The 26,617-nt window shown below is 41.5% G+C and overlaps 1 protein-coding gene and 1 long non-coding RNA gene across 4 annotated transcripts in view; one reads left to right on the forward strand and one right to left on the reverse strand.

The window, feature by feature from the left end:
• The window catches only part of plcb1l (phospholipase C beta 1-like), a 91,776-nt gene that overhangs the window by 24,774 nt on the left and 40,385 nt on the right, over nt 1–26,617 (reverse strand). For all 3 annotated transcript variants that reach the window (XM_029002146.1, XM_029002147.1, XM_029002148.1), the window contains exons 4-15: nt 18,736–18,876; nt 18,547–18,626; nt 17,508–17,561; nt 17,279–17,354; nt 15,489–15,589; nt 14,949–15,115; nt 8,170–8,316; nt 5,623–5,780; nt 5,131–5,213; nt 4,748–4,832; nt 3,021–3,195; nt 1,367–1,453 (exon numbers count right to left, since the gene is read on the reverse strand). In XM_029002146.1, the coding sequence (XP_028857979.1) occupies nt 1,367–1,453; nt 3,021–3,195; nt 4,748–4,832; nt 5,131–5,213; nt 5,623–5,780; nt 8,170–8,316; nt 14,949–15,115; nt 15,489–15,589; nt 17,279–17,354; nt 17,508–17,561; nt 18,547–18,626; nt 18,736–18,876 (1,354 nt within the window). The remainder of the gene's footprint in view (nt 1–1,366; nt 1,454–3,020; nt 3,196–4,747; nt 4,833–5,130; nt 5,214–5,622; nt 5,781–8,169; nt 8,317–14,948; nt 15,116–15,488; nt 15,590–17,278; nt 17,355–17,507; nt 17,562–18,546; nt 18,627–18,735; nt 18,877–26,617) is intronic.
• LOC114802971 (uncharacterized) lies at nt 518–8,499 on the forward strand. The gene is made up of 4 exons (XR_003751841.1): nt 518–575; nt 2,879–2,944; nt 5,597–6,550; nt 8,285–8,499. It is a non-coding gene; the product is annotated as an uncharacterized LOC114802971 (long non-coding RNA).

A 26,617-nucleotide genomic window follows, 5' to 3' on the forward strand; every position in this document is an offset into this window, starting at 1 on the left:
CTGCTCTCTCGCTCTCTCCGTGTGTGTTTGTAGCCTGCATTCCCTGTGCAGAATTCCCGTATGCTGTTCATCCCAGGCGACATACCGGTGAGTGAGTGGCGCAATAAGTAAAGACGCTCGCGCTGTGTACGGAGAACACGGGTTCGAATCCAGGCAGGAGGATCAAGCACACATGGGTTTAAGGTAAGGCAAGGAACACGGAGACGCCGGTTCGAGGCCTGTGAAAGACAAAGGTGATCTTCAGCTCTCACGCTGAGGGCCTCGCTGAAGAGCCCGCAACATGACCTCTAGAGGAGAGGCGTGGCACTACAAGCAAGGACATTTCAGTTATTTCATTTTTTTCCTTGAGTTTAAATAAAATACGCATTTATCACCTGAGCTAGAGGGGAACGTGACAATACTTCTCAAAAAATTGCTATTCTCTTTGGAAAAACACAAATACAATGGTTGAATCGAATATCCTTTTAACTTTTTTTTTTTTTTTTTATTAAAGTCCCAGGTTCAAACCCCACTAACTACCATTGTGTCCCTGAGCAAGACAGTCTCCAGGGGGACTGTCCCTGAAACTACTGATTGTAAGTCGTTCTGGATAAGGGCGTCTGATAAATGCTGTAAATGTAAATGAATAATTTGAAATGATGCTGTTCAAACGTATATTTATGAAAAGAATGAAGTTTGTTCTGTTTTTATTTATTGCTGCCATTGCCTTTCTACTTTTATATTTGGTAATGTAACAGCTGCCCTGTGCAGACTATGCAATGTTTTAGTGTTTTATTTATCCCCCTCATAGATCTGCAGTTGTTCACACTGTGGATGTTGCTTACCACCACTGTACAATGCTCCTTAGCCTACCGACTGCAGCATTTCACTTTGTGTTGTACCCCTCTACTAACTATGTATGTGACAAATCAGCAGGTAAAGGATAAAGCCAATCACACTGGTGATGTGTGCTTGGGAGGTGAGGCTCGAGTAGAGAGTAGAGGCTCTGCTGGCATAGATGTTGCAGTATTATTACATATGGATGAAGTTTTTATTATTTTAAAATCTAAATTATAGGACCATCCACAAGCAATTTTATGCCTTTGCCCCAGAGTATATTACATAGACCAGAGATCTGGCTGAGACACATTGGGTTTTCTTTCTAAATGCGATTTTTCATGTGTATGAATAAGGAGATTTAACAAAAAGTTCAAAAAGAGGGACTTTTTCTGTTCATCTAACTGTGGTGTGAAATGCAACTGTCCTGATTATCCCAGAGACATCAAGAGGCTTTAACATGAACTGCAGTTAAGGCCCAATGGTGTAATTATGATGTTCATATTGAGACATTTTTATTGAGATATTTAAAAATGGTAAGTGAAATTACCATTGCTCTTAGTTCCCTGTTGCTTTCCATCACCTCCCTCTCCTGGGCCATGGTTTGTTTGGTCTGATGTCTCCTGGTGATTGGAACCTGCATAGGAATTAAGGAACCAGTCAATTACAAAGATCGGAAACGGCAACTCGACTTTCGTGGACTCAAAAAAAGTAACATTGTTACTTTCAAAGAAGCTTTCACTCCGTCTAGACCAGTAGGTGAGAACATTCCAGTAAAGAGAATAATATACCCAGTTAAAGGATGAGTGTGTCTCTGCCACACTTCTAAAACCTGTTAACTACAAGGGACAGAGTAAAACAAGATAAAACACAGACACTCAGATATCCTGCTATTCTCCAGAATTTTCTTCAGGCTTACCAAAAATCTGGTCATGGGTAAAATTATAAAATACAAGAAATAAAGATAGGAGACAAGTTAAAGACAACAAAAATATGAAAATGACCACAGGTCAACTGTTAGCATGTCTTCAATTCAGCAAATACAATAATGCTTAGTTCATGGTTGTGCAAAGCCTCTCAGAACGGTGGTGTTCTCAGCATTTTTAGAGGTTCTAGTGCATCCAGAAGTTGATCGGAGCTCAACCTTGTGCAAACGTGTCCAGAAACTTTCAAGTACAGTTATTCATAAAGAAAGAAAGGAACTAGGAACAGCCCATAAGCGTCCATCCATCTGAAGGCAAAAATGCGATTAAAACAAATAACAAAGCAATATCCTTTAAAAGAATATTTTATGGTAGGGTTTCTTTATAAATGAGATTTCCCATCTCTGAATATCTCAAAGAAAAGAAATAACGAAATTAAATGGTTACATATTACAATTTTAAACATTGAAGCACATCGGGAATGGGATCCTGCCACAGCAGGGGGATGCTTGTGTTTGATGTGGCCCACCAGCAGGGGTCAGTGTGAGCCCTTCTGAGAGCCCCGCTCAGCGACCGCCTGATGGCCGCCTGGCTGAGAGTCTCTGATGACCAATGCTAAAAGTATTGATCCAGCTGCCGGTTATCGTTCAGCCATAAATTGCTGCTGAACCACAGCGCTGCACAGAGGGAACTCAACAGACTGGGCATGGGATGAATCCAGGACCTTATAATGTTTAGGATATTCCGACTTGATTTATGTTGTGTCAAGCCTAATCTAGAGTATTTTTAATGAACCTCTAATGAATCAGAATGATTGTCAGATTCTTTCTATCATACAGTAACTACACTTTATTAATGTCGTAATTAGCAAAAATAGATGTGTGGAATTGAATTGTTTTTACCAGGTATCATGAAATTATGAGTTTAAAAAAATAAAATGGGTGTCTGGACGAACCCTGACGATACTAAGTGGTTAATATTGATGGCAGTCTACACATCTTGATATACTGCCAATCTTCTCGCAACCGGCCAGTCAATGTTATATCAGCACTTGGACTACATCACAACCTCTGTTAATGTCTGTTAATGGCAAACTACAAGGGCTGGACATAATGATCCCTCTCCTCATTTTTTTTCAGGACCATGGGAGAAAGTGAAGTGAGCGAAAAGGAGTTCACAAGAAGTCTGAAGTCTACAGATGCCAGGTGAGATAAGTGCCCTGAATTTACTACTGCAGATAAGCCCTGCAGCAGCAGTATGGAGCCAGAACCACGGGCTGACCTGTGCTCGGGGAGGAGGGCTCACACATGCTGGAAGTGTCGCTGTAGGTGTTGGAGGTTTGCTCGGTCAGCTTCTTCTTGGTGCTGCCATCAGCCTTCTGGGACTTCTTTTTGTTCTTGATGAGGATCTTTCCCATCAGGTCCATTGGGCTTGGCAAAGCGACCCCTTGCTCCAGCTGAATCAAAAAGTAAATCTGTTATTTACTTTGTGACCCCCCCCCTTTTTGCTACTGCCTGGAAATTGTGTTCAGTTAAGCTGCGTTGTGTTTGTTTTAAACAAATGGGCTGTAGAAGTCAGAATTCAGCAAAACCTGCATTCTCTGTTCATACTGGACTGAATGTATCATTATTGTCATGGTCGTCGCATAAAAACTTTTTTTTTTTTAACTTTCAATTCAAGGTTAAGTTGACCTTTTTTTCAGTTGACTGACGCCACTAATTTGTACTGTCAAAGCGACACAAATAAATTCGTTTTTGTATATGATCTGAATTACATTTTTTATCCAAAACTGTGCACTTGCATTCTTTGCAACATGCCTTCCTTGCTATTATAAATATAATATGGAGGATTTCCTCTCCTTCTCCCTGCTATTATTTCGCCTCTGTTTATCAGTCTCGATAATCGAATGTCAATTGTGTTCACTCTGCCTGACGTGCCTACCGCATCCTCAACTAGTGTATGCGCTGTCGCCACCCGGCTGGAAATGGCGCGTGCGGTGTTGCTGGCGGTAATGTAATGCACTCTAAAAGCACCGGTGGGATCCCACATTTCCACCCGAGGCGCTGATGAAAAACAGCTTTAATGGGGCATAATATGGCAATGAGAGAATGAGAGAGGGACAGAGTCGGGAAAAAGGGGAAATAGAAAAAGCATACAAGTGGTGCTGCTTATTTGGGGTGGTGGCCTAGCGGTTAAGGAAGTGGCCCCGTAATCAGAAGGTTTACCGTCCCCACACACCGAGTGCTTGTCATGGCTGCCCACTGCTCACTCAGGGTGATGGGTTAAATGCAGAGGACAAATTTCACCGTGTGCACCGTGTGCTGTGCTGCTGTGTATCACATGTGACAATCACTTCACTTCACTTTGAATATTTGTTATTTGGGGGCGGGGGTGGTCAGCGGTTATGTAAAAGCAGGCCTGGGCTAACACGAGAATAAGTGCCAGGAGCCCACAGTGAGATTGCGCAGTGGCAAATTTCCAAATGTTGGCAATCGGCAGTGTGATTGGATGGGGACGTAAAGTGAGTCTCTTTGACTGTGTGTGTGTTAAAAGTACTTTTGAACTTTTGCAGCTGATACATGACAACTCAATTTATGTATTAAACGAATCTAAGGCTGTTTTAATGCATAAAAAAAGGAACACAATTAACACCGCTGAGTTTTTGTTCACTTCCTGTTTGGGGTCTGACCTATGACATGGTTGCAAAATCCAGAGACAATCCCTACAGAAGCAAAGTTTTAGTGCAGATTCATATAATACATTTATAGTGTGCACATTTATATTAGATTCAAACAGAGACACAATATCAGATTTAAATATATATTATAGTAAGCTTTTACAATTAATCACCATACAAATAATTGAAAAGAACTGCAAAATGTGTGAATTATAATTTTTTCCTAGCGATTGACCTGCCTAAATGAAACATATTTATACCACACAGTCCTAGAAGCAAGACAGTCGCGCTTAATAACTCCACTGCTTCAGTGCTGCCGTAATGCACTCACCGGGAATTTCTCGAGTGCCTCAGTGAGTAGTGCATCTCCGAATATGGATTTGCAGTATTCTGCCATCTTGGCCTGCTGCTTGGGGCTGCAAGACACACCAAACACCAGATACATTCCGACTCAACTTGTCACCACTCGGTTAGTGCAGACAGTAGAATACGTCAGAGCTTTAGTTCTGTCATTCAAACCAGATTCATGTCCCAGACCACCCAGTGTTCTTACATCTTCATTAGATATGAATTCACCAAAAGGTTCGTGTGTACTGATTTAGACCATTTGCTGCAAGGCAAGTATGACTCGTTTTTAACTTAAATGTCACTGACACACCATAGAAATGTTAAAGGGTTAAAACTTAGAAATTAGATTTAATGTCACCAACTTACGAATCAACGTGATTCTCAAATGACAAGATGACAGGGAAAGGGGATGTCTTAAAAGCGCTCTCGGCAATGGCTTCGATAACCTCCTGGAAAAGAGAAGATTGTGTTGTCATGCTCAACCTTTTTTTTTTACAACACCTGACAGTAAAAAGCATCAAAACAGCTAAATGAATCTGTAGACTGTGCTACAGCAGCACACACCAAATGAGGGGGGATCTTATTAGGCCCCATTTAAGCCCCTTAATCATGTGATCAAAGTATATTAGATACAGCAATGTTGTGCAAGGAAACTCATTTTTTTTGCCAAGTTTCTCATTTTTCATGAATTTTCTTGCCATCACCCTTTAAATGATCTCTGTCTGTTGACTTCATCTCTTGATCCTGGTTTCAGCTTGTCTGTCAGGCATTTATCTTTTCTAACCCCTCCCTCTCTTCTAAATTCGTTTTTTAACCGCCTGCCTCACACTAGGATCAGGTTGCCTCGGGCTCAGTTACCTTGAAGGAGATCTCAGATGTCATGGTGAAGCCATGGGTGATGACGGGCTCCTCCTCGGTGGTCCGGCCCTTCCAGCAGTCCAGCTCTACGCAGCGGCAGCCTGACAGCAGCACCTGCCGGTACATCTCCACAGACGAGTTACCGGCCAGCTGGCCCGCTGCAGACAGGGGAACACAGCTACAGCATGCTCCACAGCAGCTCAAGGAATGAAGGGCAGAGACTTGTTTTTAAATTAGTCTCTTTCAGGACGGGCGACCGTCACCATCACTGACAAATTTGATTACATCTGATCAGACCGACCCAAAGTATCAGTCTAAACATTGTTCATGTAGTAAATCTGAAAGTGAAATGTCATTGTGGTGAGCAGTGGGCAGCCATGAAAGGCGCCCGGGGAGCAGCGTGTTACTCAGTGGCTCCTTGGCTGTTCATGAGTTGAACCTTACAGGGCAACCACAGGCCCTGTAAATTATAAATACTGTAAACTCTGGTTGCTGTCTCAACTAATCAGTGACAATTAGGAGAAAATGGGAAGAAAATTTAATTACACCAACTTCTGGATCACAGGGACTACTTACATCCTTTGGATACAGCTGTTCAATAAGAATAACCAGCCTTCAGCGTTTACACTGTATTAATTTGTTTAGTAATTATTTTTTTTTTAATGTCAGAAAGGAGGACCTCTGTCGAGGTGAAGAGGTCAAGTTCATAAATACATAGATGTACAGGTTATGGAAATCTATTCATATACATTCACAGAATTGATCATTTATGTATGTCTAAAGGCCAAATATGAGACAATTATCTCTGGTCATTTGCTATTTTCTTGCAGGTTTTGATTTGTATTTCTGGCAGAATGGGATACTGACTGCATCGTCCTGAATCCCCACAGTAATTATAAATCCATTAGCATCACAATACAAAAGCAAAGTGAGTAAAATAAAGACTGATGAGGCATTCTGAGATCATCATTTTTCTCGAAAATGACTTTTTAGCATTTCCATGCTTCCTGCCGCAGCTTCATTATTATCATAGTCTGATGAGCCATGCAGTCTCCTCTGCTAGGAAATAGTTACTAGCTATTGCACACCAGAGAGCACTTACATTTTTCTCTTATAAAGTGGGGATTCACTGTGTAAAACATCTCACTGTAATTGTTTTTTTTTACTGAATATTGCTGACATGTACTATTAGATCGAACAAATTATTTACTGTCTGTCCATATGACAGTCTTCTAAAATACTAAATATTCATGTCATGCATTCCTCTAATAACTATTCATAAGATGAACACACAACTGGAGAGTAGTCGTAATACGTGTCACCAGGCCTCTGGTAATTTACTGCAGTGATTGGCTGGAAGCATGTAAATGCTTATGAAACCCTTATTTCACGGGTCAACTGTCTCCTGACAGATAGCGGGAGTCTGTGAAGCCACAGTCTTGAAATATGGATAAAGAAAAAATATGACATTTCTGTTTATAGAGATTAATAGATTCATAGATTTCAGTCATTTTGGAAAAATGATCAATATCGTCTGAAAAAAATGGAGAAAAATTGGGGAATACAACTTCAGCCACAGTTGAGGCCTGGCAACAGGCTGCTGGCAGATTGATAAGCTATACGGAACATTATTGGCAATGGTTACACTGACTTCCCGCCTCTCCACATGCCCTGAATGTTTTGTGAGCCCCAGGCATATTGATAGTGGCTCCTTGATGACCACAAATATATATAATATACCAGAATTACAGAGTGAGAACATGCAAGAGATAGTGAGAGTAACATAGCAAGATGGTAACCTTGCACATAAATGCAAACAGAACCCACATTACATTTGATGTAAAACATGCAAATGAAAATACATAGGACCTTTTTCACAAGGTATGAATAAAACTAATTAAACTATGAATATGTTTACAGTTGAAACATCAATTGCAATTATTTGAATGGCAAAGATACCATTTCATCGTTGTGGCAGAACCCAAAAATTGAAAAAGAAACATTTTTAGGTCTGTGCTATGATTATGGTTGAGGCTGGACAGCAACATACACGTGAGTAAGCCTGAGTCAAAGCTGAGGATTTCTTATTTAATTAAAGCAGTGCCATCTTGAGCTCCTTAATAAATGATTATTACATCATTCAGACATTTTATAGGGATTCATCAACATAAAAGTTCCAAGAATTGATGGAAATTGGCTCCAAATAGGATTGTGCGTGTGTGATTCATGCAACTGATTGCAATATAAATATAGCTCTGCTATAAAACATAAATAAGCGAAATTCATTAGCCCGTGTGTACACACTCAGACCGGGTAGCTAGACAGACTTTAATAATTTATGTAAGAGTGGTGTGTAAGCCAGTCTGTCTCCTGTCTCCTCGATGGTGGTTGTAATGGGTTTCAAATTATTTTGAAAATAAGAAAGAAAAGAAAAGGAGAAAATTGTTAGCACTGACAGAATATTTTAGGGGCTGAAGTGGTACATGTGAAATATATGTGGATGCCGCTGATGAGGTCAAAGGTCCATAGCGGAACTGACTGACTAACCTGTGAGGTACGTATTGTGTGAGGAGTTGATTAAGTAGTGTGACAGCGGCAGTGTCATGTCTTCACTCTGGTCCAGCTTCTCAGGAGGGACAATGCTGTTCTCTTCTCCACTCAGGTACCGTGTGAAGCCCTCCACCGATATCTGCCCTGGAACACATGATTAAAAAGAAGATGAAGATTGGAGACTCAACAGCACAGCTCCATCATAAATATCATAACCTACAGGAAAGATTTTGAGTTGACAGTCCTTATGTGCTAATATCTACTTAGGGCTGGAAAATTAATCAAATTTTATATTTGATTAAAATTTTATACATTTTTGTAATCTTTGGAAGCCACAATCATAATTTTCATTATAATTTTGGCTTCCAAAACCATCATCATGATTTTCATGTTTTGTTTTGCAATCATTACTCAAGTTATTCTTTAAATTACTACTTGTTAAAATACGACATTAAATGCCACTAATTTAATACGACATTTAATACCAAAAATACCACTTTTTGTTTAAGACTGGAACAAAGTAAAAGTGAAGTGATTGTAATTTTGATACACAGCAAGCACAGCACACGGCACAACGAAATGTGTCCTCTGCTTTGGTGAGCAGTGGGCAGCCATGACAGGCACCCGGGGAGCAGTGTGTGGGGACGGTGCTTTGCTCAGTGGCACCTCAGTGGCCCCTTGGCGGTTCAGGATTTAAACCGACAATCTTCTGATTAAGGGTCTGATTCCTTAACCAAAAGGCCACCACTGCCGCTAAAGAGTGTTGTTAATCAATTGTTAATCATGATTAGTGTTTTTGTCAAAATCGAGCAGCCCAACATCTGTTAGTCTGCATTCAGATACTCAACAAAAACTTGACAGAAGTTAGGCAAAAGTTGCAATTGAGAGGTGGAAGGGGTCAAATATCAGTTAAATGTGAACAGACGATGATACATACATACATTTGAGGTGTGAACCTTCACTGGCGTCACAATTCGATTAAATTACGATTATCAATGTCCTCTACACTTTCATATGCTGTTTTCAAGTACAAGAGTTAAGGTCTTCAGTCCGTGCTCACCTTTTAACAGTCGTATATACTGGTAGTTCTTTAAATGCACACGGCACTATGTTGTGGGCGGAGTAATTCGTCTGCCCGAGCTCCTGTGGTCCCTTTATTATTTCATTTTGTATTACATAAAAGCAGTAACGTTTGGTACGTGTAACGTCCCCATCTCATGTGTTAGCGGTTTCCGAAATTTACCTCTGCGTGGAACTGAGGGGCTCTAAGCATAATAAATAGAGAGCGTGATGGAAACCATCGAGGTTTCCTCCACTACACACTGACCCAAACCCATTACAACCTGAAGCCATAAACGACAGAAAAGCACCTGGTTCCAACGTCCGTTGCGTCAGGTGAGCGCGGACAGAACCCAGACCGTTTTTCTGCTCCCGGTAAGATGATAATGTCGTGCTGTAGATCACTGGACACTCAAAGACTGTTAAAATCAGCTTTTGTACCATTCCCGCTTCGATGTGTTTTGAAGTGGCAGAATGAACACTCACCTACTTTGTTTCAATTGGTCGCATGAAAATACGTCAAAGTGTGTGCCTCTGCAGCCACAGTCACCACCAGCGCCACCAAAAAAAACTCCAAGCAATGTCATCATTATATAATCGATTATCTATTATACCATTAATCTCAGCACCCCTACATACACCTGTTCAGTACTGTACAGATCCCCACTCATAATTTAATGCAAAAATGACCTGAAACACTAGTCCATTTTAAGCAACAACCCACCTTGATATATTTAACTGGCGTTATAAGCTATATATTGGTTTATATTCTATATAGTTACGCTATAAATTCAAATCATGTAATAGCTGCTGCAGGGATAGAATAATACGAACTGTAGTTTCTATTTTTTTCTATTTCAGGTTTCTTTTGCTTTTCCTAATGCCATATAATTTCATCCACTTTCATTTGGATAAATAAAAATGATACCACATTATACTGAAATATACTTGTAGTCTATTATTACACTGATACAGTGGAGGATGGACTGCTCTTATTAGAGTGAAAAGTGAAAGTGAAGCGATTGTCACTGTGAAACACTGCAGCACAGCACACGGTCCGCTCAACGAAATGTGTCCTCTGCTTTTAACCATCACCGTTGGTGAGCAGTGGGCAGCCATGAAAGGTGGTTCGGGATTTGAACTAGCAACCATTGGATCCCACTGTAATGACAAAGTTTCCCACCATGGTCTTGAGTCTATATTCCTCGCAAGGATTCATCATATCTGCACCTTGCCTATGTTGCCTAGGGGTTTTGAGAACTGTATCTCATTCATGTCATTCATGCCAATTTGCATCAGAAAACTGATCAACTGACTGGCACACAAATGCACTATAATGACAAGTATTGGGTCACCCCATTAAATTGTTGAATTCAGGTGTTCCAATCACTTCCATGTCCTCAGATTAATAAAATCATTAGCCTAGGAATGCAGTCTACCTCTAAAGCATTTGTGAAAAAATGTGTAGTTCCCAGGGTTTGGGCTTAACCACTTAGTTCCAGTTTCAGTGTACGCAGATATTGTAGAGAGTTTCAAGGGATGGCCCTTTCTTGTTCCAACATAATGCAAGAGTTGACCGGCCTGCACAGAGCCCTGACCTTAACACGAGAGAACACCATTGATCTGAATTAGAGTGGCCAGGCCTTCTCATCCAAAATCAATGCCTGACCTCACAAATGCTTTAGTGGACGAATGGTTAAAATATTTCATAAACACACTCCTAAACTTTGTGAAAAGCAATTTTTGAGTTGATGAGAGCCTTTGCCAGGAAGAAAAACAGTCACAACCTTGACAGAAAACAGCTGCCAGGCAGGTTCTACACGATCGCAACGCAAGAACACAGGAGTAACTCAGACAGCAGCCAATTAGGTGTGAGCAAGCACCCTGAAAAAACCTGTCAGTTCGCAGAGGTCTCCTGACAGGTGAACGATGGCGTGGCTGTTAGACACTAGGCTACTCCATAAACTCGCCCCCGTTACCTCCAGTTTGGAGCTCTGACTTGTGGGCGATCAGCTCTTCCACGTTCACTCCGGTCTCCCTGGCCACTTCAACTTAATTAATGCAGCCCTGCCCTCCGTAGACTCCCAGAGCCTAATTAAAATGGCTTTTTTTCCCATTTCTCTGACATCTGAACATTGACTCCCTAATGGTTCAGTGGAGGGTGACTCTTGCAGCGGTGAGCCGTCACCTTTGCCGCTACGGGACAGAGTGACTGCGGCTGGCTGGATTAAGATAAGAGGGGGACTCAATTAAGAGTGCGAGCACCATTGGAGCTGTCATACTTTCTTTTTATAAGACTCACCTGTGCAGCAGCATGTACACATCAAGGGACCTTCTCAGAATGTTCTCTGAGCTCATCATACTGTATTCAGAGGTTAAATGGTAAAGTAAATAGTTGGGCACTATTTTTGAACTTGTTCACACCTTGAACTAGGAAATATCGTGATCATATTTTTGTGTATCATGTTCTGAATGTATATTAATAATGAATGAAACTTGTAATAACTTAAGTGTATTAGGTTTTTATTGTCTTTTAATATTGTCTCTAAATTGTTATTCGGAATTTGAAGATTCTTGCAATCTTGTAACATTAAAATGCAAAGTGTTTAATTTTTTTGTCACTCAAAATATGCGTCACAGTCACAGAAACAAAATCTGATGCCTCTTGGGGCGAGTAAAGAGTTGTTTGCAAAATTTGCTGTTTAATGATTTGCGTATGTTGACTTTAAGTTGATGAGTAAGTTGCGTAGAGTTAGCGTTGCGCTGCTAAGCTAGGCTGACCAGATCTGGCCGGGTCTTTAAACTAATTTCCAAACTATTTTCTAAGCATAAAAAAAATCACAAGCAACAAATGTGTAGTGATATCTTCATTTTACGTGTCCAAAAAAATTGCGGCTCTCTGTGGAAACTGGGTCCAAAGGGATCTTTGGATGGCTTCCGACCCCTGGTATAGAACGTCATACTACATGTTATCTATTCAAGTAAACAAATGACAAAAAACTATGAATACACTAAACTTCCTCACTATCCTCAAATTAAACTATTATTTAGCCGAGCGATGTAGTTTACAGATTTAACAGTAGCGTCACAAAAAGAAACAAAAAAAACTGTGACCAGCAGAGTGTTACTGTGTCTTTCAGCTTTCAGCACAGTGCAACCCAAACGACTGCGAAAAATGACAAGGCACAAGAGGCCAAGACTTGGGGTTTGTCTTAATTAAAAACTGATTATCATTAATATATTCCAACGTCTACAGTAAACACTACTGGTAATAAAATGAGCTAAAGTAAATTTCGGACATTCGTATAACTAATTCGTGTAACATTCGTGTAACTAATGGTGAAGGAGGCCCAGACTAGATTTAAACGGATTGAGCAACAGGACCATCTTATTTGGTAGCCAGGTGGGAAACACACCACCACAAGGCAAGAGACAGAGCGGAGATAAGTTTATAAACCAGACAGATGGAAGAGAAACTGTGTTCTCTTTCCACTTCGCTTCGTAAATAATGCAGAGATCCCAAGCTGGCCGAAAGCAGGAACATGGGGAGGGGTGGGCACTTCTTTACCAACCTTGTGAGTTCCACAAAAGAACATGGACAATTTTTAGAAAAATGTATCAGTTTGAGGACCTCCTAGGTCAATTCTGCAGCAAAAATACCTCCCTGCGGTCTGTAGTCAGGTTCTGAAGCCCTAACTTTGTCTAACAACCCATCTACTTTTAAGTATATTTCGGTAATATTACAGTAAGTAATAATAAAAAGTAATAAAATCCAAAATATTTTACTAAATGGCAGTTTGACAGTTTTTTTTGTGCATTTTGGCACATTTTAATATCATTATTTTATAATGATGCTGCCAGACAGACTGTTGTATTGTTAGACATTGTGAAAATATGGGCATTTGTTTTGCATTAAATAAAGAATGGAAATGTGAATATTCTGCCCACAATAGTCATGATTTTGGAGACTTAATACCTTGTTCTATAGCTGTCATTATCAGTCCCTTTGTGCGTGTGATGATGTCACAATGTAGGTCGATTATCATGCAAGTCCAGTACGGACGCCTACCAGTCAAAACACTGCTGGCAGACCATAACAGAGCCCGGTGAAGCGCTGAGCACTGGGTAATTCAGAACCTTCTTGTGCCATGTGGGAATAAGTGCCTAAAATTGTCCCTGTAAATTAGCGATGCCTCTGCACCTCGCACTAACCGCAGCACTCTAAAACACCCCAGTCATAGGAGGAAGCTGCCTGTCGTGACTGGATTTCCCCCGAGGTCTATCAACATGCCACTGACCTTCAAATGGAAATTAATTTATATCTCTTGCAAAATATGAACTCTGTCAGTGCATTTTAAAAAGTTTTCCAATTAGAATGCATGGCAAAAGAAAGTTATTATAGTCTCAGCATGTAGCTTTAGAACAAGGTCAGTGCTGCTGCTTCCCTAAAAAGGACAGAGAGAGAGACAGGGCTGACAGGCAGAGGGGACTACAGTGGGATATTCCTGCTAGGTGAACATGCCTCCATCTGTTCCTACACAACATGGCCCGGTGCGCATGTTGATTTGTTGAAGAAATTAGATGCATTTCAAATGTCACTCGTACAGAGAAAAATGGTAAAAATCAGGAGAAGACAAACTTTCCGCCTCTCCTCACTTTTACGTGTGTAAATCAGCACGGAAATTCAGTCAGAATGCCAGGCATCTATCCGAGCGCATTCTGATCTCTGGCTCCCAGTCCCAGCATGCACCCTGCCACGCACCTGTTTCTATGGTGACAACTGCACCACAGTGAGGGCCCTTCAGGGAGCTCTGAGGCATGTGCCTGTCTACTGAGCAACTTTCCCAACATTCTCAAACCTCACAAAGCACTTTATTAGAAATGCTAACAATGTCCGGCTTCTGCCCACACATGACCAGAACCTTTTTGGGCCGTGGTTGGTTGGTGTATTACAATCATGATGTTTATGAGTCTGACTTGCCACTACTGGACCATAGAGCAAACACTTCAAATGCTCAGGGGTGCTGTGACCCAAAAGCCAAATATGTTGCATGATTGATTAATAAGCCAATTTATTTTCATTTTTGAACAACCTTTTGAAGGTCTTTGAAGCCTATTGGCCACCTCTTACATGTGAATGACTTCCCTTGTTTCTGTTGTCTAATATTTTCTTAAATTTTAGAAAGCTGTATCTGAAATGTCCACCCCCTTACACTATGTTGCAATTTCTTTGTATGAGTGCATTTGACAAAAAAACAATGTTGCATGCTAATACACTCAGTGTCAGGACCGTGTCAGTGCAGGGAAGGACACAATCATATGACTCAACATAAACGGGATTTAATGTAAACTAACATAAAAACACATTACACATGAAAGCAAAGCATAAAAGACAATGACCGCCCAAGGACACGACACTACCAGGATACATTTATACCAATCTAGCATGCAGAGAGTTGTGATGTCGATACTGGCATTTTTCAATGTTCTGGAACTACTCATTGCCCATTTACAAAAAGGTTACCATTTCCATTGTGCATTTTGCTGTGATGAAACCACGAAGAGGCATTTTCATTTAGAATGGTGTGCTCTGCACATGTGCACTGGGCATATGTACAGGACAATGGCTGAACAGCTCCACAATGTTCCTAATGTGCCAGAATGAATATATAGTGCAACTGGTACAGATCGGGTACTAACATGCTCGACACACTGACCTCTCTGGGACAGCATGGCGTTCGGCTCATATTTCTCCACCAGCGTCTGCACTTGCTCCACCTTCAGCGGTGGGTAAAGAATCTCATTGAGCCGGGGGTCCCTCTGCTTGTTGTTGATGAAGTCTGTCAGCTGCTCCACGGTCAGATATGGACGACTCTTGGCCCCGCTGTCCGAAAGAAAGCAGTGTTGAGAATTGGGGAATTCAAGTAAACAGGAGGCAATTTAAACATAAATCTTTAATTATTAGCATCTTCTAAACAGTTTTTGGTTAAAAAACCTCACTTATTAATTTCTGAATGATGTGCTCATGTGTACATAATATATACCATAATACTTCTGCTACAGTGTAGCAGAGTCCCATTTATCTCCAGTTTATCACACCTTAGATCTGCTTTATTTGATTTATGAGTTTCATTTAGAAGGACACACAGTCCAGGAATACATCGTGTCTTTTTTTGGAATCCTGATTAATGCCTAATTTTTCATCATGATGTAGAAATTGGATGTTTCTAGAAGCAGCGTGCATTAGATGGACTCACACTTCGGAGAAGATGGTGTCGATATCAGGCCGTGGACAGATGCTGTTTAGGAATGCTTTGAATATTTCTGTAGTGAAGTCATCTTGAGGAATGGCATCATTCTAGGATCAAGAATTAAACAAAAGCAGTTACAGACCAAGTTGGAGATGGTCTCCAAATGGTTCCAGCAAACAAATCATGGTCAATAAATAACAAAAAAAAGGTCACTGGTAGGGCTAATGGTCTGAGTGGCAAATCATGGAACAGTACACTGAGGTTTGATGTGACGCAGTTGGACAGAGAGCAAAAGAAGGCAGAAGAGGACAAAGGCAGGGAGGTCACAACTATTTCAAGAAAATATGGTTTGTTACAGAACTTAAGCATTATATATTTATCTGACATTCTTTTATATAGAATTTATTTTACATTATGGATTATTGATCTGGATTTCCTGTGTAAAATTCTACATGATTTTAATGATGATTTAAAAATGCTACAAATTTTTGAATAATGTGTGAAATGAGATTAAGAACAATTACATAATTAGATTCAATTACCACTCCCCCTTCGGGAAATTTTAATGAAAACACAGTCATATGAGGCAGAACCAGTGATGCCACATTTGTTTTGCTGATTAATTCAACTACCCTTCAGGAATCAACACATTATTTTTTGTTCTGTTAATTACATACAGCATTTTGAGGTTTTTGCTTATACGTTTGTACTTTTTTTGAGTCTGAAACAAGGTGCTTGCAATTGTAATGGCCCTGGTTGTATTTTTTTATTTCAGATAGTTCACACTGACTGGGCTATCCTGACATTATTGGCGAGTGTCTGTTCTCCAGTAATCTTAGCAATAGTCATAAAGGAGAAATGAGGAATTCCTTTCCTTATTCTTTGTTCTTTATCTGTTGTCTATTCTCGCAATCAAGTCTCTGCTGAGAAAAGTAAAATTTCACATTTAAGCCACATAACATGACCTTGGTTGGAAATGGTTCTCTCAAAAGTGTGAATTCTAGTTTTTAAAAGCCACATTACATTGTGTTGTATAAAATATGTACAATTTTGAATCCAAGGGAGCTCTTTAAAATCTTTGACTTCCCAGGAATCATTGATGTGTAGGTGCTGCCGGGTAGTAGTTTGTGTCAATTTGTGCATGTAATGTCCATATCAATTTGATAGAAGGAGATCAATGATAATGTAGTGAATGCTTCTAAGAAATGTTTTATTCCATTTGCTATCTTTAATTATTTTTTTTTAATTTTTTTTTTATTTTGAGGGTCATAGCAATGTGGCAACGTGTTTATTAAGACGTGTGTTTATTAAGAAAAAATCACAAAACTTCATTAATCCTGGATGAAATTGCTAAAACCCTGCTGTATCAAATGCTTTGATTGCTCTATAACATTACAATATGTAAATGATTACAATATGTAAATGAGGTGGTGCCACTGGATACAGTACAAAATGGACATTTAACCTGCAGGTAAAAAGGTAGTTCACTGCAGAGCTATTAGCAAGAACGTAGTCCAGAAAACCCAGCAGACCTCAGCATGTAATAAAGAATGTCTTTTGTACAGACTAAACTACACTGGCACTGGCACTTGCTTAGGGTGGCAGTAGCCTAGAGGGTAACACACTCGCCTATGAACCAGAAGACCCAGGTTCAAATCCCACTTACTACGATTGTGTCCCTGAGCAAGACACTTAATCCTAATTTGCTCCAGGGAGACTGTCCCTGAAACTACTGATTGTAAGTAGCTCTGAATAAGGGCGTCTCATAAATGCCGTAAATGTAAATGTAAACTTACTCTCCCGGACGAAAGGTTGCAGTTCTCCAGTGCAGTTTCTACCCGCTTCCTGTCTGCAGAGAACATTCGGAAGATGCTACAAGTAAGGGAGAGAGAGATTAGAGAGCAAAATGCTCACAAGTTTTCATCCAGTAACATCTTCCAACATATTGGTGATATAAAATAAAACAAACATTTCATCAAAAGCTCTCCCAATTTCAAACGTAGGTGCTGTTTCTGGGGAACGTACTTTTTCACTGGGATGCAGCCGTCTGGGTTGAGCTGCAACTTTAACCTTGTGTATCTGATAAAAAAACAAAACAGTTTTTGCTGTATTATTTCAATGCATTTATCCCTGTGCCCTGATGTGTGAATCCCAGCAGTCAGTATTTACATTTCAAGCGTCACTCCACGCTAATCCCAGCATGCTTTGTATCAGCACCACAGCCTGGAAAGACTTCTAAAAATAGCCATCAAAACCTGGGCCATCATTAACCACTCGGCGATAAGTGGCTTTTTTGCAAATAATTAATGGCCATCATGCAGTCCACCTCGACGGTGTCGCGCTCACTAAGTTATGGCGCCAATGGTTAACCTGAGGCGAGCGGTGAACCGCAGGCCCATGCCACACTGCCTACTGTTTCCCGCCTGCCATTTGCCTATCCTGCAAAGCTGCGCTACATGTGACCAACCACACTTGTGTTAATGCTCGACCACCGCGCAGGAATCTCATGTCCAGCTTCCGCAAAACGGTGAAATGTGTCACTAAACAGTTGCCTCGAGGCATTTTCTGCGTCAGAGGGCTGTCTGCTGGGGAAAGATACTGGTTGCTGAGCTGGCTGCCACGCTGTGCAAAATTCCAGTGGGTGAAGGAAAAAGAAGGTGAACGGATATTTTTTTTTACTTCTACACATCATTCGTGTTCCAAAAAAAAGAACAATGGCTAAACTTGTACACTTGCATAGAGCAATTGAGATGAAAACAAGACACTTTTGAATTAGAGAATTATTGTAAACTGTACAGCCTTGAGGGTGACATGACAATAAATAACTCTGATTTTGAAGGATTTGGGCTTTTGAATGAGCACAGTGGGTGACCTGGTCGAGACCTTTGTTACGTGACATACATGAGATCTACCGTCTTGCTGTGGTGAACAGAAGAAAAAAATTTGACTCCTCTCATCCTATCTCATCTCTACTCTCCGTTCATCTCATGTCCTTTATATGTCCATCGACGCAAATGTGTTAGTTATTATGATAGCTCAGGTTGAAATGAAGTCAGTTGCTTACATTTTCTCTAGACAGGACTCTCTGGACATATTCTGGGCCAGCAGGTTGGATGCCAGGCTGAAGAGTTCACCTGTCCACTCCTAAGAACAAAAAAACCACAAAGATTTCCATTTTACACAGTCCATGCAGATTTCAACATGAATTTATTCATTTCATTTAACCTTGCCATCCTCTAAGCATATGGCTTACCTTCGCCAAATCCTCCTGGAAGGCTACGAAGTTAAGGAAGCTGATGTTAACCATGTCTGGGCCAAAGACAACTGTCAGGACTCTGTTCTCCATCTTGCCCACCATCGCTCCCACGTCCAGCAGCTCCCGCAGTTTGGTATCCTTGAAATAACAGGATATACGTTCACTTCAAGATTGACTGTGAAAGGCCTGTGGAAATGGAGTAAACTTCCAGGATCAAACATGGATAGTTCTGGAAACTTAAACTGTTAGTAGAACACACATATTAAGTTAAATTAATTTGTATAGTTTTGTAGTGGCCATTATAGTGTAGTGTTATATAGTTATAGCTGGATTCAAATAAATTCTCTTCTGTTCCCTAAGCACTACTTTTGTGAGGTTGATTACTTTTTTTACTTTTGTTCTTCTAATTCAACACTAACATTGTTTGACTTTCGAGGTCTGTACTATTGCACCTTCTGAATTCCAATAATGTCCAGCATCTGTTACACCGAGCGACAAATCCGGCACACAGCCGTACATCTGCATGTCTAATGCAACGGCTATGGAAAAGATGTGCTTTCAAGCACAGCGGCAGTAAGACCAGTTAACATTCTTTTCAGGAGAAATTGCCTTTTGTATTTAAATCAAGTGACCATGACAGATTAACCCATATGATGAGCCACTCAATATGGGGAATGTGTCCATTATACCAATCAAATCAGCCAGGCCGTGCATGTGTGTGCAACATGTATTCATGTGGTGTCCAAAAGCAGTGATTGCTTCATTTTTTTTTTTTTTTTTAGTAATTCCTTAATGGAAAATGGATAAGTTGTACAATACGGCACTGCAGTTTCACAGACATTCGTTAATTTAGCACTTGCCACTGGCATGGCAATTATCTTTCTTTTCCATGCAGAATATGACCCTTCCACTCTCATTAACATGGCAAGAAAGACGAGCTGAATTTTTTATTTTTTTTGCCTCCACTAATTTAGTCAAACAGACAACAAGACCCTCTGTGCTTGGGCACAGTGTCCCCAACATGTCCTCTGCCTTGCAAAATGGTCAGGCTGCCGTAGAGCCGTGGCAACACTGCTGTGTAGTATACTTCTGTATAGTTCTGCTTCCTTTAGAAATAGTTTATCATGCAATCATGCATTCGCTTCAGTCAGACAATATTATCCAAGGCTTTTGTGTGCCATTGTGTTCTTTTGCTGCCAAATACCATTAATGCTTGATTGCTTTTGGTGTCAGAACAGCCTGATTACATCAAACCCCTACTGAGCAGGATGCATTGCCGCTCAGAAGTAAACAACCGAGTGGCGTGTGCAGAGAAGGCAGCACCCGTAGGAACATACAGAGGAAAAAAGGAGCAGCTTTCCCTATGAGTGCATTCTCATGGCAGTCCCTTCCTGCGGGGTTACTGTGGGGTGCTCACGTCAGCGCAAGGCACTCGACCGATAATGAAAATGAGCTGGACTGTGTATGCTGCCTGCCCCAATCAATAAAGTGAAAACGGCAGATTTAAATGACCATCAATCATGCGCCACTCCTGCAGCACCAGCGGATGACAAATCTCCTCCTGGTTCTCAGAGGGGGAGGCAACTGTGTCTCTGAAGATAATTTTTTTTGTACATGGAGTATGTGCAATGTGACTTTAGAAACCTTAGAACCCTACTAAATTGCTCCCACACACACACACACACACACACACACACACTCAGGCTGGGCCCGCCCCAAAACTAATATGCTTTTGTTTCACCCACATCTCTCTCTCCCTCTCCGTCTCTCTATTCGATGCAGAGAGTAAAGACAAACATGATGAAGCAGGGAACACAATGCCGTGACAGAGTACGGGAAATTGGGAGTGCACAGAGCACATCAGCACACCCTTCCCACCCCCTTCTGTCCATTCACAATTTTCCTGTAATAAATGGCCTTACCGGGGTGTGTTCAAGCTTACCCCTGTGTCTGTGGTTCTCCTTCTATAGCCATGGGCTGAAGACCATAAGGTCTCCTGGATGTAGCCAAAGAAGCGTGGGAGAAGCAGCCTGTCAGGTACTGCTCATCACCTGTCCAATACAGTCCGAACCGTGAAGCATGGTGGTGGCAGCATCATGCTGTGAAGGTGTTTTGCAGCTGCAGGGACAGGACGACTGGTTGCAGTTGAGGGAAAGATGAATGCGGCCAAGTACAGGGATATCCTGGACGGAAACCTTCTCCTCAGACTGGGCATCCAAATCCCTAACTTTTGAGCATCTCTGGATAGACCTAAAAATGGCTGCCCATCAACGTTGACCATCCAACCTGCCAGAACTGGAGAGGATCTTCGAGGAGGAATGGCAGAGGACCCCCAAATCCAGGTGTGAATAACTTGTTGCATCTTTCCCAAAAAGACTCATGGCTGTATTAGATCAAAAGGGTGCGTCTACTAAATACTGAGCAAAGGGCCTCACTACTTCAGACCATGTGATATTTCAGTTTTTCTTTGATAATAAAGCTGCAAAAATGTCAACAATTCTGAGTTTTTCTGTCAGTTTTTCTGCCGGTGCTGTGTGTACATTCATGAGGAAAAAAAATACTTTACTTTACTTGGCAGATGCTTTTATACAAAGCGACTTACAAAGCGATTTTAGCAAATGGCTGCAATAACAAAGAGTGACAAAAATTTAAAGGGGTCTGAATACTTTACCCACTGTACATCATGAATTATATCAAGAATGATGTCCATATGTTATGCCATCATATTATTGTTGTTATTGATTTCATTCATGTAATTGAATAATTCACACATGGTGCCCATAACTTGGCTCATTTCAGACAGCTTTTTAAATGTATTAATTGTCCAGAAAACTTCTCTTGCCCAGAAAAATGTGATTATGTGCATGAAACTGCACAAACACAGGGACACGGTTTTACCAACCAGGAAAGGAAGAGATTTGAGGGGAAACCGCTATTATTTTCTCCACATTGTCAGTGGGAGAGCCTAACAGGTTTTTTAAAAAAATCTAACCCCAAACTTTCTGTTGTCCTCTTATTTTCCTGAGGTTGAGCCCCCATCCTTTCCCTCCAGTGAGAAACTTTATTTGGCTGAAGGCCTGACTCAGCCCTGGGGGTGAGATATAATTAATGTCCCAGTGCATTGTGGGACCTGCTGGAGGCCTGCCTGAAAGACCTGTTGCCGTGGCGATGACAATTCTGGGCCCAGCAGGATCCTAATATATGAGGGCTTTGGTAAAATGTTCCACTGGGGCCCAAAGTGGTGTGCACTAGCATGTAAACTGTTTAGTCACTTCAATTCTTCCATGTTTGCACCGCTGCCTGAAAGGCAGGCAGTCAGAATGCTAAGAGCAACTGTTTAATTATACTAGGCTGCGCCAAAACACCATATCTGGTGCATTATATATTTCTTAACCACAAAACCTAATCTTACCTTAACAATAGGCCTCTGTTTTCATATAGATGCTAAGGTAAGCACTTTTAAACCACAAGCATTGGATACTAGAAATATGAAAACTGACGGGGAAAAGTGAAGTGATTGTCATTGTGATACACTTCCCAAGAGTCCAAAAAAACAAACGCATTAGTGCAATGAGACTGATTAAAGTTCAGCAGACTGTTCATACTCAGTGAGTGATTCTATATTCCTCCATGGCACCAAGTCTACAGAGAGACTCCTGAAAAAAACCCTGAAGGCAAAAAATAGAGACGTGCCTTTCTTCTAGCTCCTGGGGAATTATGGGAAATAATTTGCTGCAATGCAGAATATTGGGGGGGTGCAAGTGAGCTGAGTTTTTGTCCCTGTAGGCAATGATTTGCCTTTCAGCTCGCTCAAGCACACCCTATTGTACTGGTTAAAGACATCCTAAATGTCAGTATTATAATCCCTCCTATCATTTTTTACACTCTAATCATATAAAAAGAACTTCGCTTCCAGACAAATAATTTCACCGGACCAAAGGTGTCCAAAACAAGAACAATTGCTAATAGAAGCAGATTTAACACACGGTAAATAGAGCTAGAATTATATCCGGACTTGGTAGTTTAAGCTTTAAACAGAAATAATGTTTAAAGGAGGGTCTATTGTTTGAGACAAAAGCGGAATATAAATGGCTCCAATTCCAATGAGCACCGTGCGACTCAATTGTTTTGAGTCCTCCAAGCGAGCATGTCAGCTGCTATCAATACAAATGGGCCCTAACTGGCACAAATTGTTTGCTCATGAGCCTGAGGAGGCAAAGAATCTTGTACCCAGGGAAGGAAATCGCAATCGATCAGCCTTGGGATTTAATCTGTTCAACCGAGAAAACCGAGTTAGCAGAACAGAGGAAAATTGGGAGAGGAGAAAATAGTTTACTACGGGTGCCATAAAAACTATTTTGTTTAATCTTCACCTGTGGGTTTTCTATAACCTGCAGATTGTATCACGTCATCATTCAATAACGGACATTATTCATCCTTAATTAAAATCGTACTGCTGGCACTTTGATTTATCAGGAATCAGGTTCAAATTATAAAATGAAGAGCCCCATTTTCAAAGCAGTGCAACAGACATTCTTCTGGGCTATAACAGACTGTGAATCAGGGTAGGACAGTTGGGTGGTTACGGTCAGTTTTGCACAGTTCTTGGGTTTGTTCTCAGCTGTCCCACCATAACTCACCTCAACATCCCGGCAGTGACGACAAAGGGCACAATCCTTCAGGAAATATAGAGGCCACTTTCCTCTAGTGTCAAGGAAAAGGTCAAGCTTTTTATTGGTCAAGCGCCGCTCCGTTGACTAAGGGCAGGCGAAGCGAGGCCCAATGGCAGATTAATGATTATTTACTTTGAACCTCCAATTAGCCATTTTAATTAACCTGAGAGTGGTACCAAGTCGATTGGAAATGAAGCAGCAAGAGCCACTTCCTGAAAATTACATGGTTAAATTGACAGATTGGAAAGCCTGGACCCGCTCCAAAAAGTAGCAATAACTAGGGCTTTACATGTGATCTCTAATAATCCCAGTGTCCTATGAATACATTAGTGTCACGATGGGCTGGACATGGCGATGAAGGAGGACGCATACGCACGACGTCACAGGACAGGGGTTTAATACAGACTGCACACGACAAGGGAACATCACCACACAGTGACCTAAGGGCAAACAGACACGAACAGGATAGTTTTATACAATTATATAAATATACACCAGGTGAACACGATCAGGGAATATTACACAGGACAAACATGAAACTCCGGTCCGAACTCCAGATCCGGAGTAACCCCTGTCGGACCGGATCATTACAGTACCCCCCCTCAAAAGGCACAACCTCCAGAAGTGCCCCACAAAACAGTCCTTGAAAGGGGGGGAGGAAGTCCATATGGACGATTGGTGGCTGTCCTGCACCGGCGGCTTCAGGCCCGGGCCAAAGCACGGCTCGTTCGCAGGGGACCGGCATCCTGTCTGCCTTCTGCAGTCACCCGTCACTCCAGTCAGTCTCTGGCTCGCCCCGCTGGGAAGTCCGCGCTCTCCTCGTCTCGGTTAGCGCTGGGAGCACCGGAACTCCGCGACCAGCCTCCTCGACCCCACGGTAGCTTTCGTAGGCCACCGATGTCCGGCCGCACAAATTCGCCGGTAATCCCCGCCTCCGGAATCGCCAGGGGGAACATGAACAGCGTGACAGAGCTTCTCGACCCCACGGTAGCTTTCGTAGGCCACCGAAAGTCTGTCACGCTTGGGGAACTGATAAAAACATGCCATGGATCCTGGCGGGGAACTGCCGATTACCAGGGGTGCGTCGCTAGAATCCGGACGAGACGGCGGCGGCGGGGCCCGTCCATACATAGAACCTTGGATAACACCAGACATGGAACTATGGGATAGACATCCTCCCGACCAACTCCCTGGATCTCAGCGGGGCATCGATCGGCTGCGTCCAAATATGGTCAGGTCATTCTGTCACGATGGGCTGGACATGGTGATGAAGGAGGACGCATACGTACAACGCCACAGGACAGGGGTTTAATACAGTGACCTCACGGCGAACAGACACGAACAGCTTTATACAATTATATAAATATACAACAGGTGAACACGATCAGGGAACATTACACGAGACTAACATGAAACTCCGGTCCGAACTCCGGGTCCGGAGTAACCCCTGCCGGACCGGATCATGACAATTAATGTTGTCAAGACAATAAAACGGTTGAGATAAACCCGCCACTAACTATATCATGATTATTCAAGAACTTTTATGTTTCAGGGTCCATTTACATTTACGGCATTTGCCAGACGCCCGTATCCAGAGCGACTTACAACGTGCATTCAAGTTACCATCGATGAAGAGATCAATTCCGGTTCACTAGGACCCCAACTATGAATACAATCTTTTTATTCACTCTGTTGTAGATTCTGTACACAAGTTCGACAACAAGAAAATTACACGTCAAGTTACAAGTTTATCTAAATATTCTTTTGAAGCTGCTCAGTGACTGATCTGTTCTGACCTTGAGGGGAAGTTCATTCCACCACCGAGGGGCCAAGACAGAGAAGAGTCTAGATGAGGGTCTTCCTTTTACCTTTAGCGATGGAGGGACCAGGGGAGCAGTACTGGAGGCTTGGAGTATACGAGGTGCAGTGCGAGGTGTAATAAGGGCTGTGAGGTACGATGGTGCTACTCCATGTTTGGCTTTGTAGGCCAGCATCAGTATTTTGAACCTGATGCATGCAGCTACTGGGAGTCAGTGAAGAGAACGTAGCAGAGAGGTGGTGTGGGAGAATTTGGGAAGGTTAAAGATCAGTCGTGCTGCTGCATGTAGGCTGCATAATATTTCTCCACGAAGAGAACTTCTATCTGAAGGCTTAAGCAAAGGACTTGTGAGCAGATATGAAGCCCCCAGGATACCTCTGCTCTTGCTGTGCAAGTTTGGAAGGGAGATACAGGTTTTAACTGTTTTTGCACCTTCTGAAATATGATGAAGAGTCTAGAAGGTGCAGTTGTGATTTACATTTACATTTAGATGATTTCGTTGACACCCTTACTACAGGGATTGTCACTGTGGAGAAACTCTGGGTTAAGTGTCTTGCTCAGTGGTCTTCTGGTTCATAGGCAAGTGTCTTAACTAATAGGCCACTACCACCTAGTTTGGATGGTGAACCACGTGGCAATATAGATTTTTCATAGTAGGCCACATCCCCTTCAATCAATCATCAATCACAAGGTGAACATTTCTGTCATCCCTCCAAAAATGGGTTCTACATAAAATACATCTTCTAGACTACAGTACAACATCTGAGTACAGAAGAATAGAAACAAATCTGAACAAAAACAATAGGGTTCCTGCATCTCTGAGGCTTGATCATAAGTAGGATTATCATCATAACTCATGTGATTTAATGATGACTCCCCATCATTAATTCACTTGTGAATGAAACCAGCATTTGTCTTTTTCAATCAATTTAAAAGCCTGCCTTGCCAGTTGCAAATCTCTGGCCATGCAGTTATTATTCCCTATAGAGATAATGTGTCCAATAGTTTATAGAGGAACAAAAATCATACATCACCCACACTAAGGACAAGATTCCCTTCAAAAAGCAAACGTGCCAGGACATCAATGGCACAAGAAAATATGACCTAATTGTTTCAGTAAAGAGAGCAGCAACAGTAATGCTCACAAATGTGTGCACGTGTGTGACCTTTAACGTGAAATCTATCGAAAGGGACATTTTCTTTCAAGGGTCTATTGTGATGAGTAATATGATTCTTATTAACATAGTGAACTGTATTTAAACATAAAACATACTGAATTGCTGCAAATGAATGAAAACATGTTTGCATTTAGTTCAATTGGAATTACCGCATTTTAAGATTCAATATGAAAATATTCTGCCATTCAAATTCAAATATTTTTCCTGCT

This window comes from Denticeps clupeoides, chromosome 14 (assembly GCF_900700375.1).
Source record: "Denticeps clupeoides chromosome 14, fDenClu1.1, whole genome shotgun sequence".
Taxonomy (NCBI): domain Eukaryota; kingdom Metazoa; phylum Chordata; class Actinopteri; order Clupeiformes; family Denticipitidae; genus Denticeps; species Denticeps clupeoides.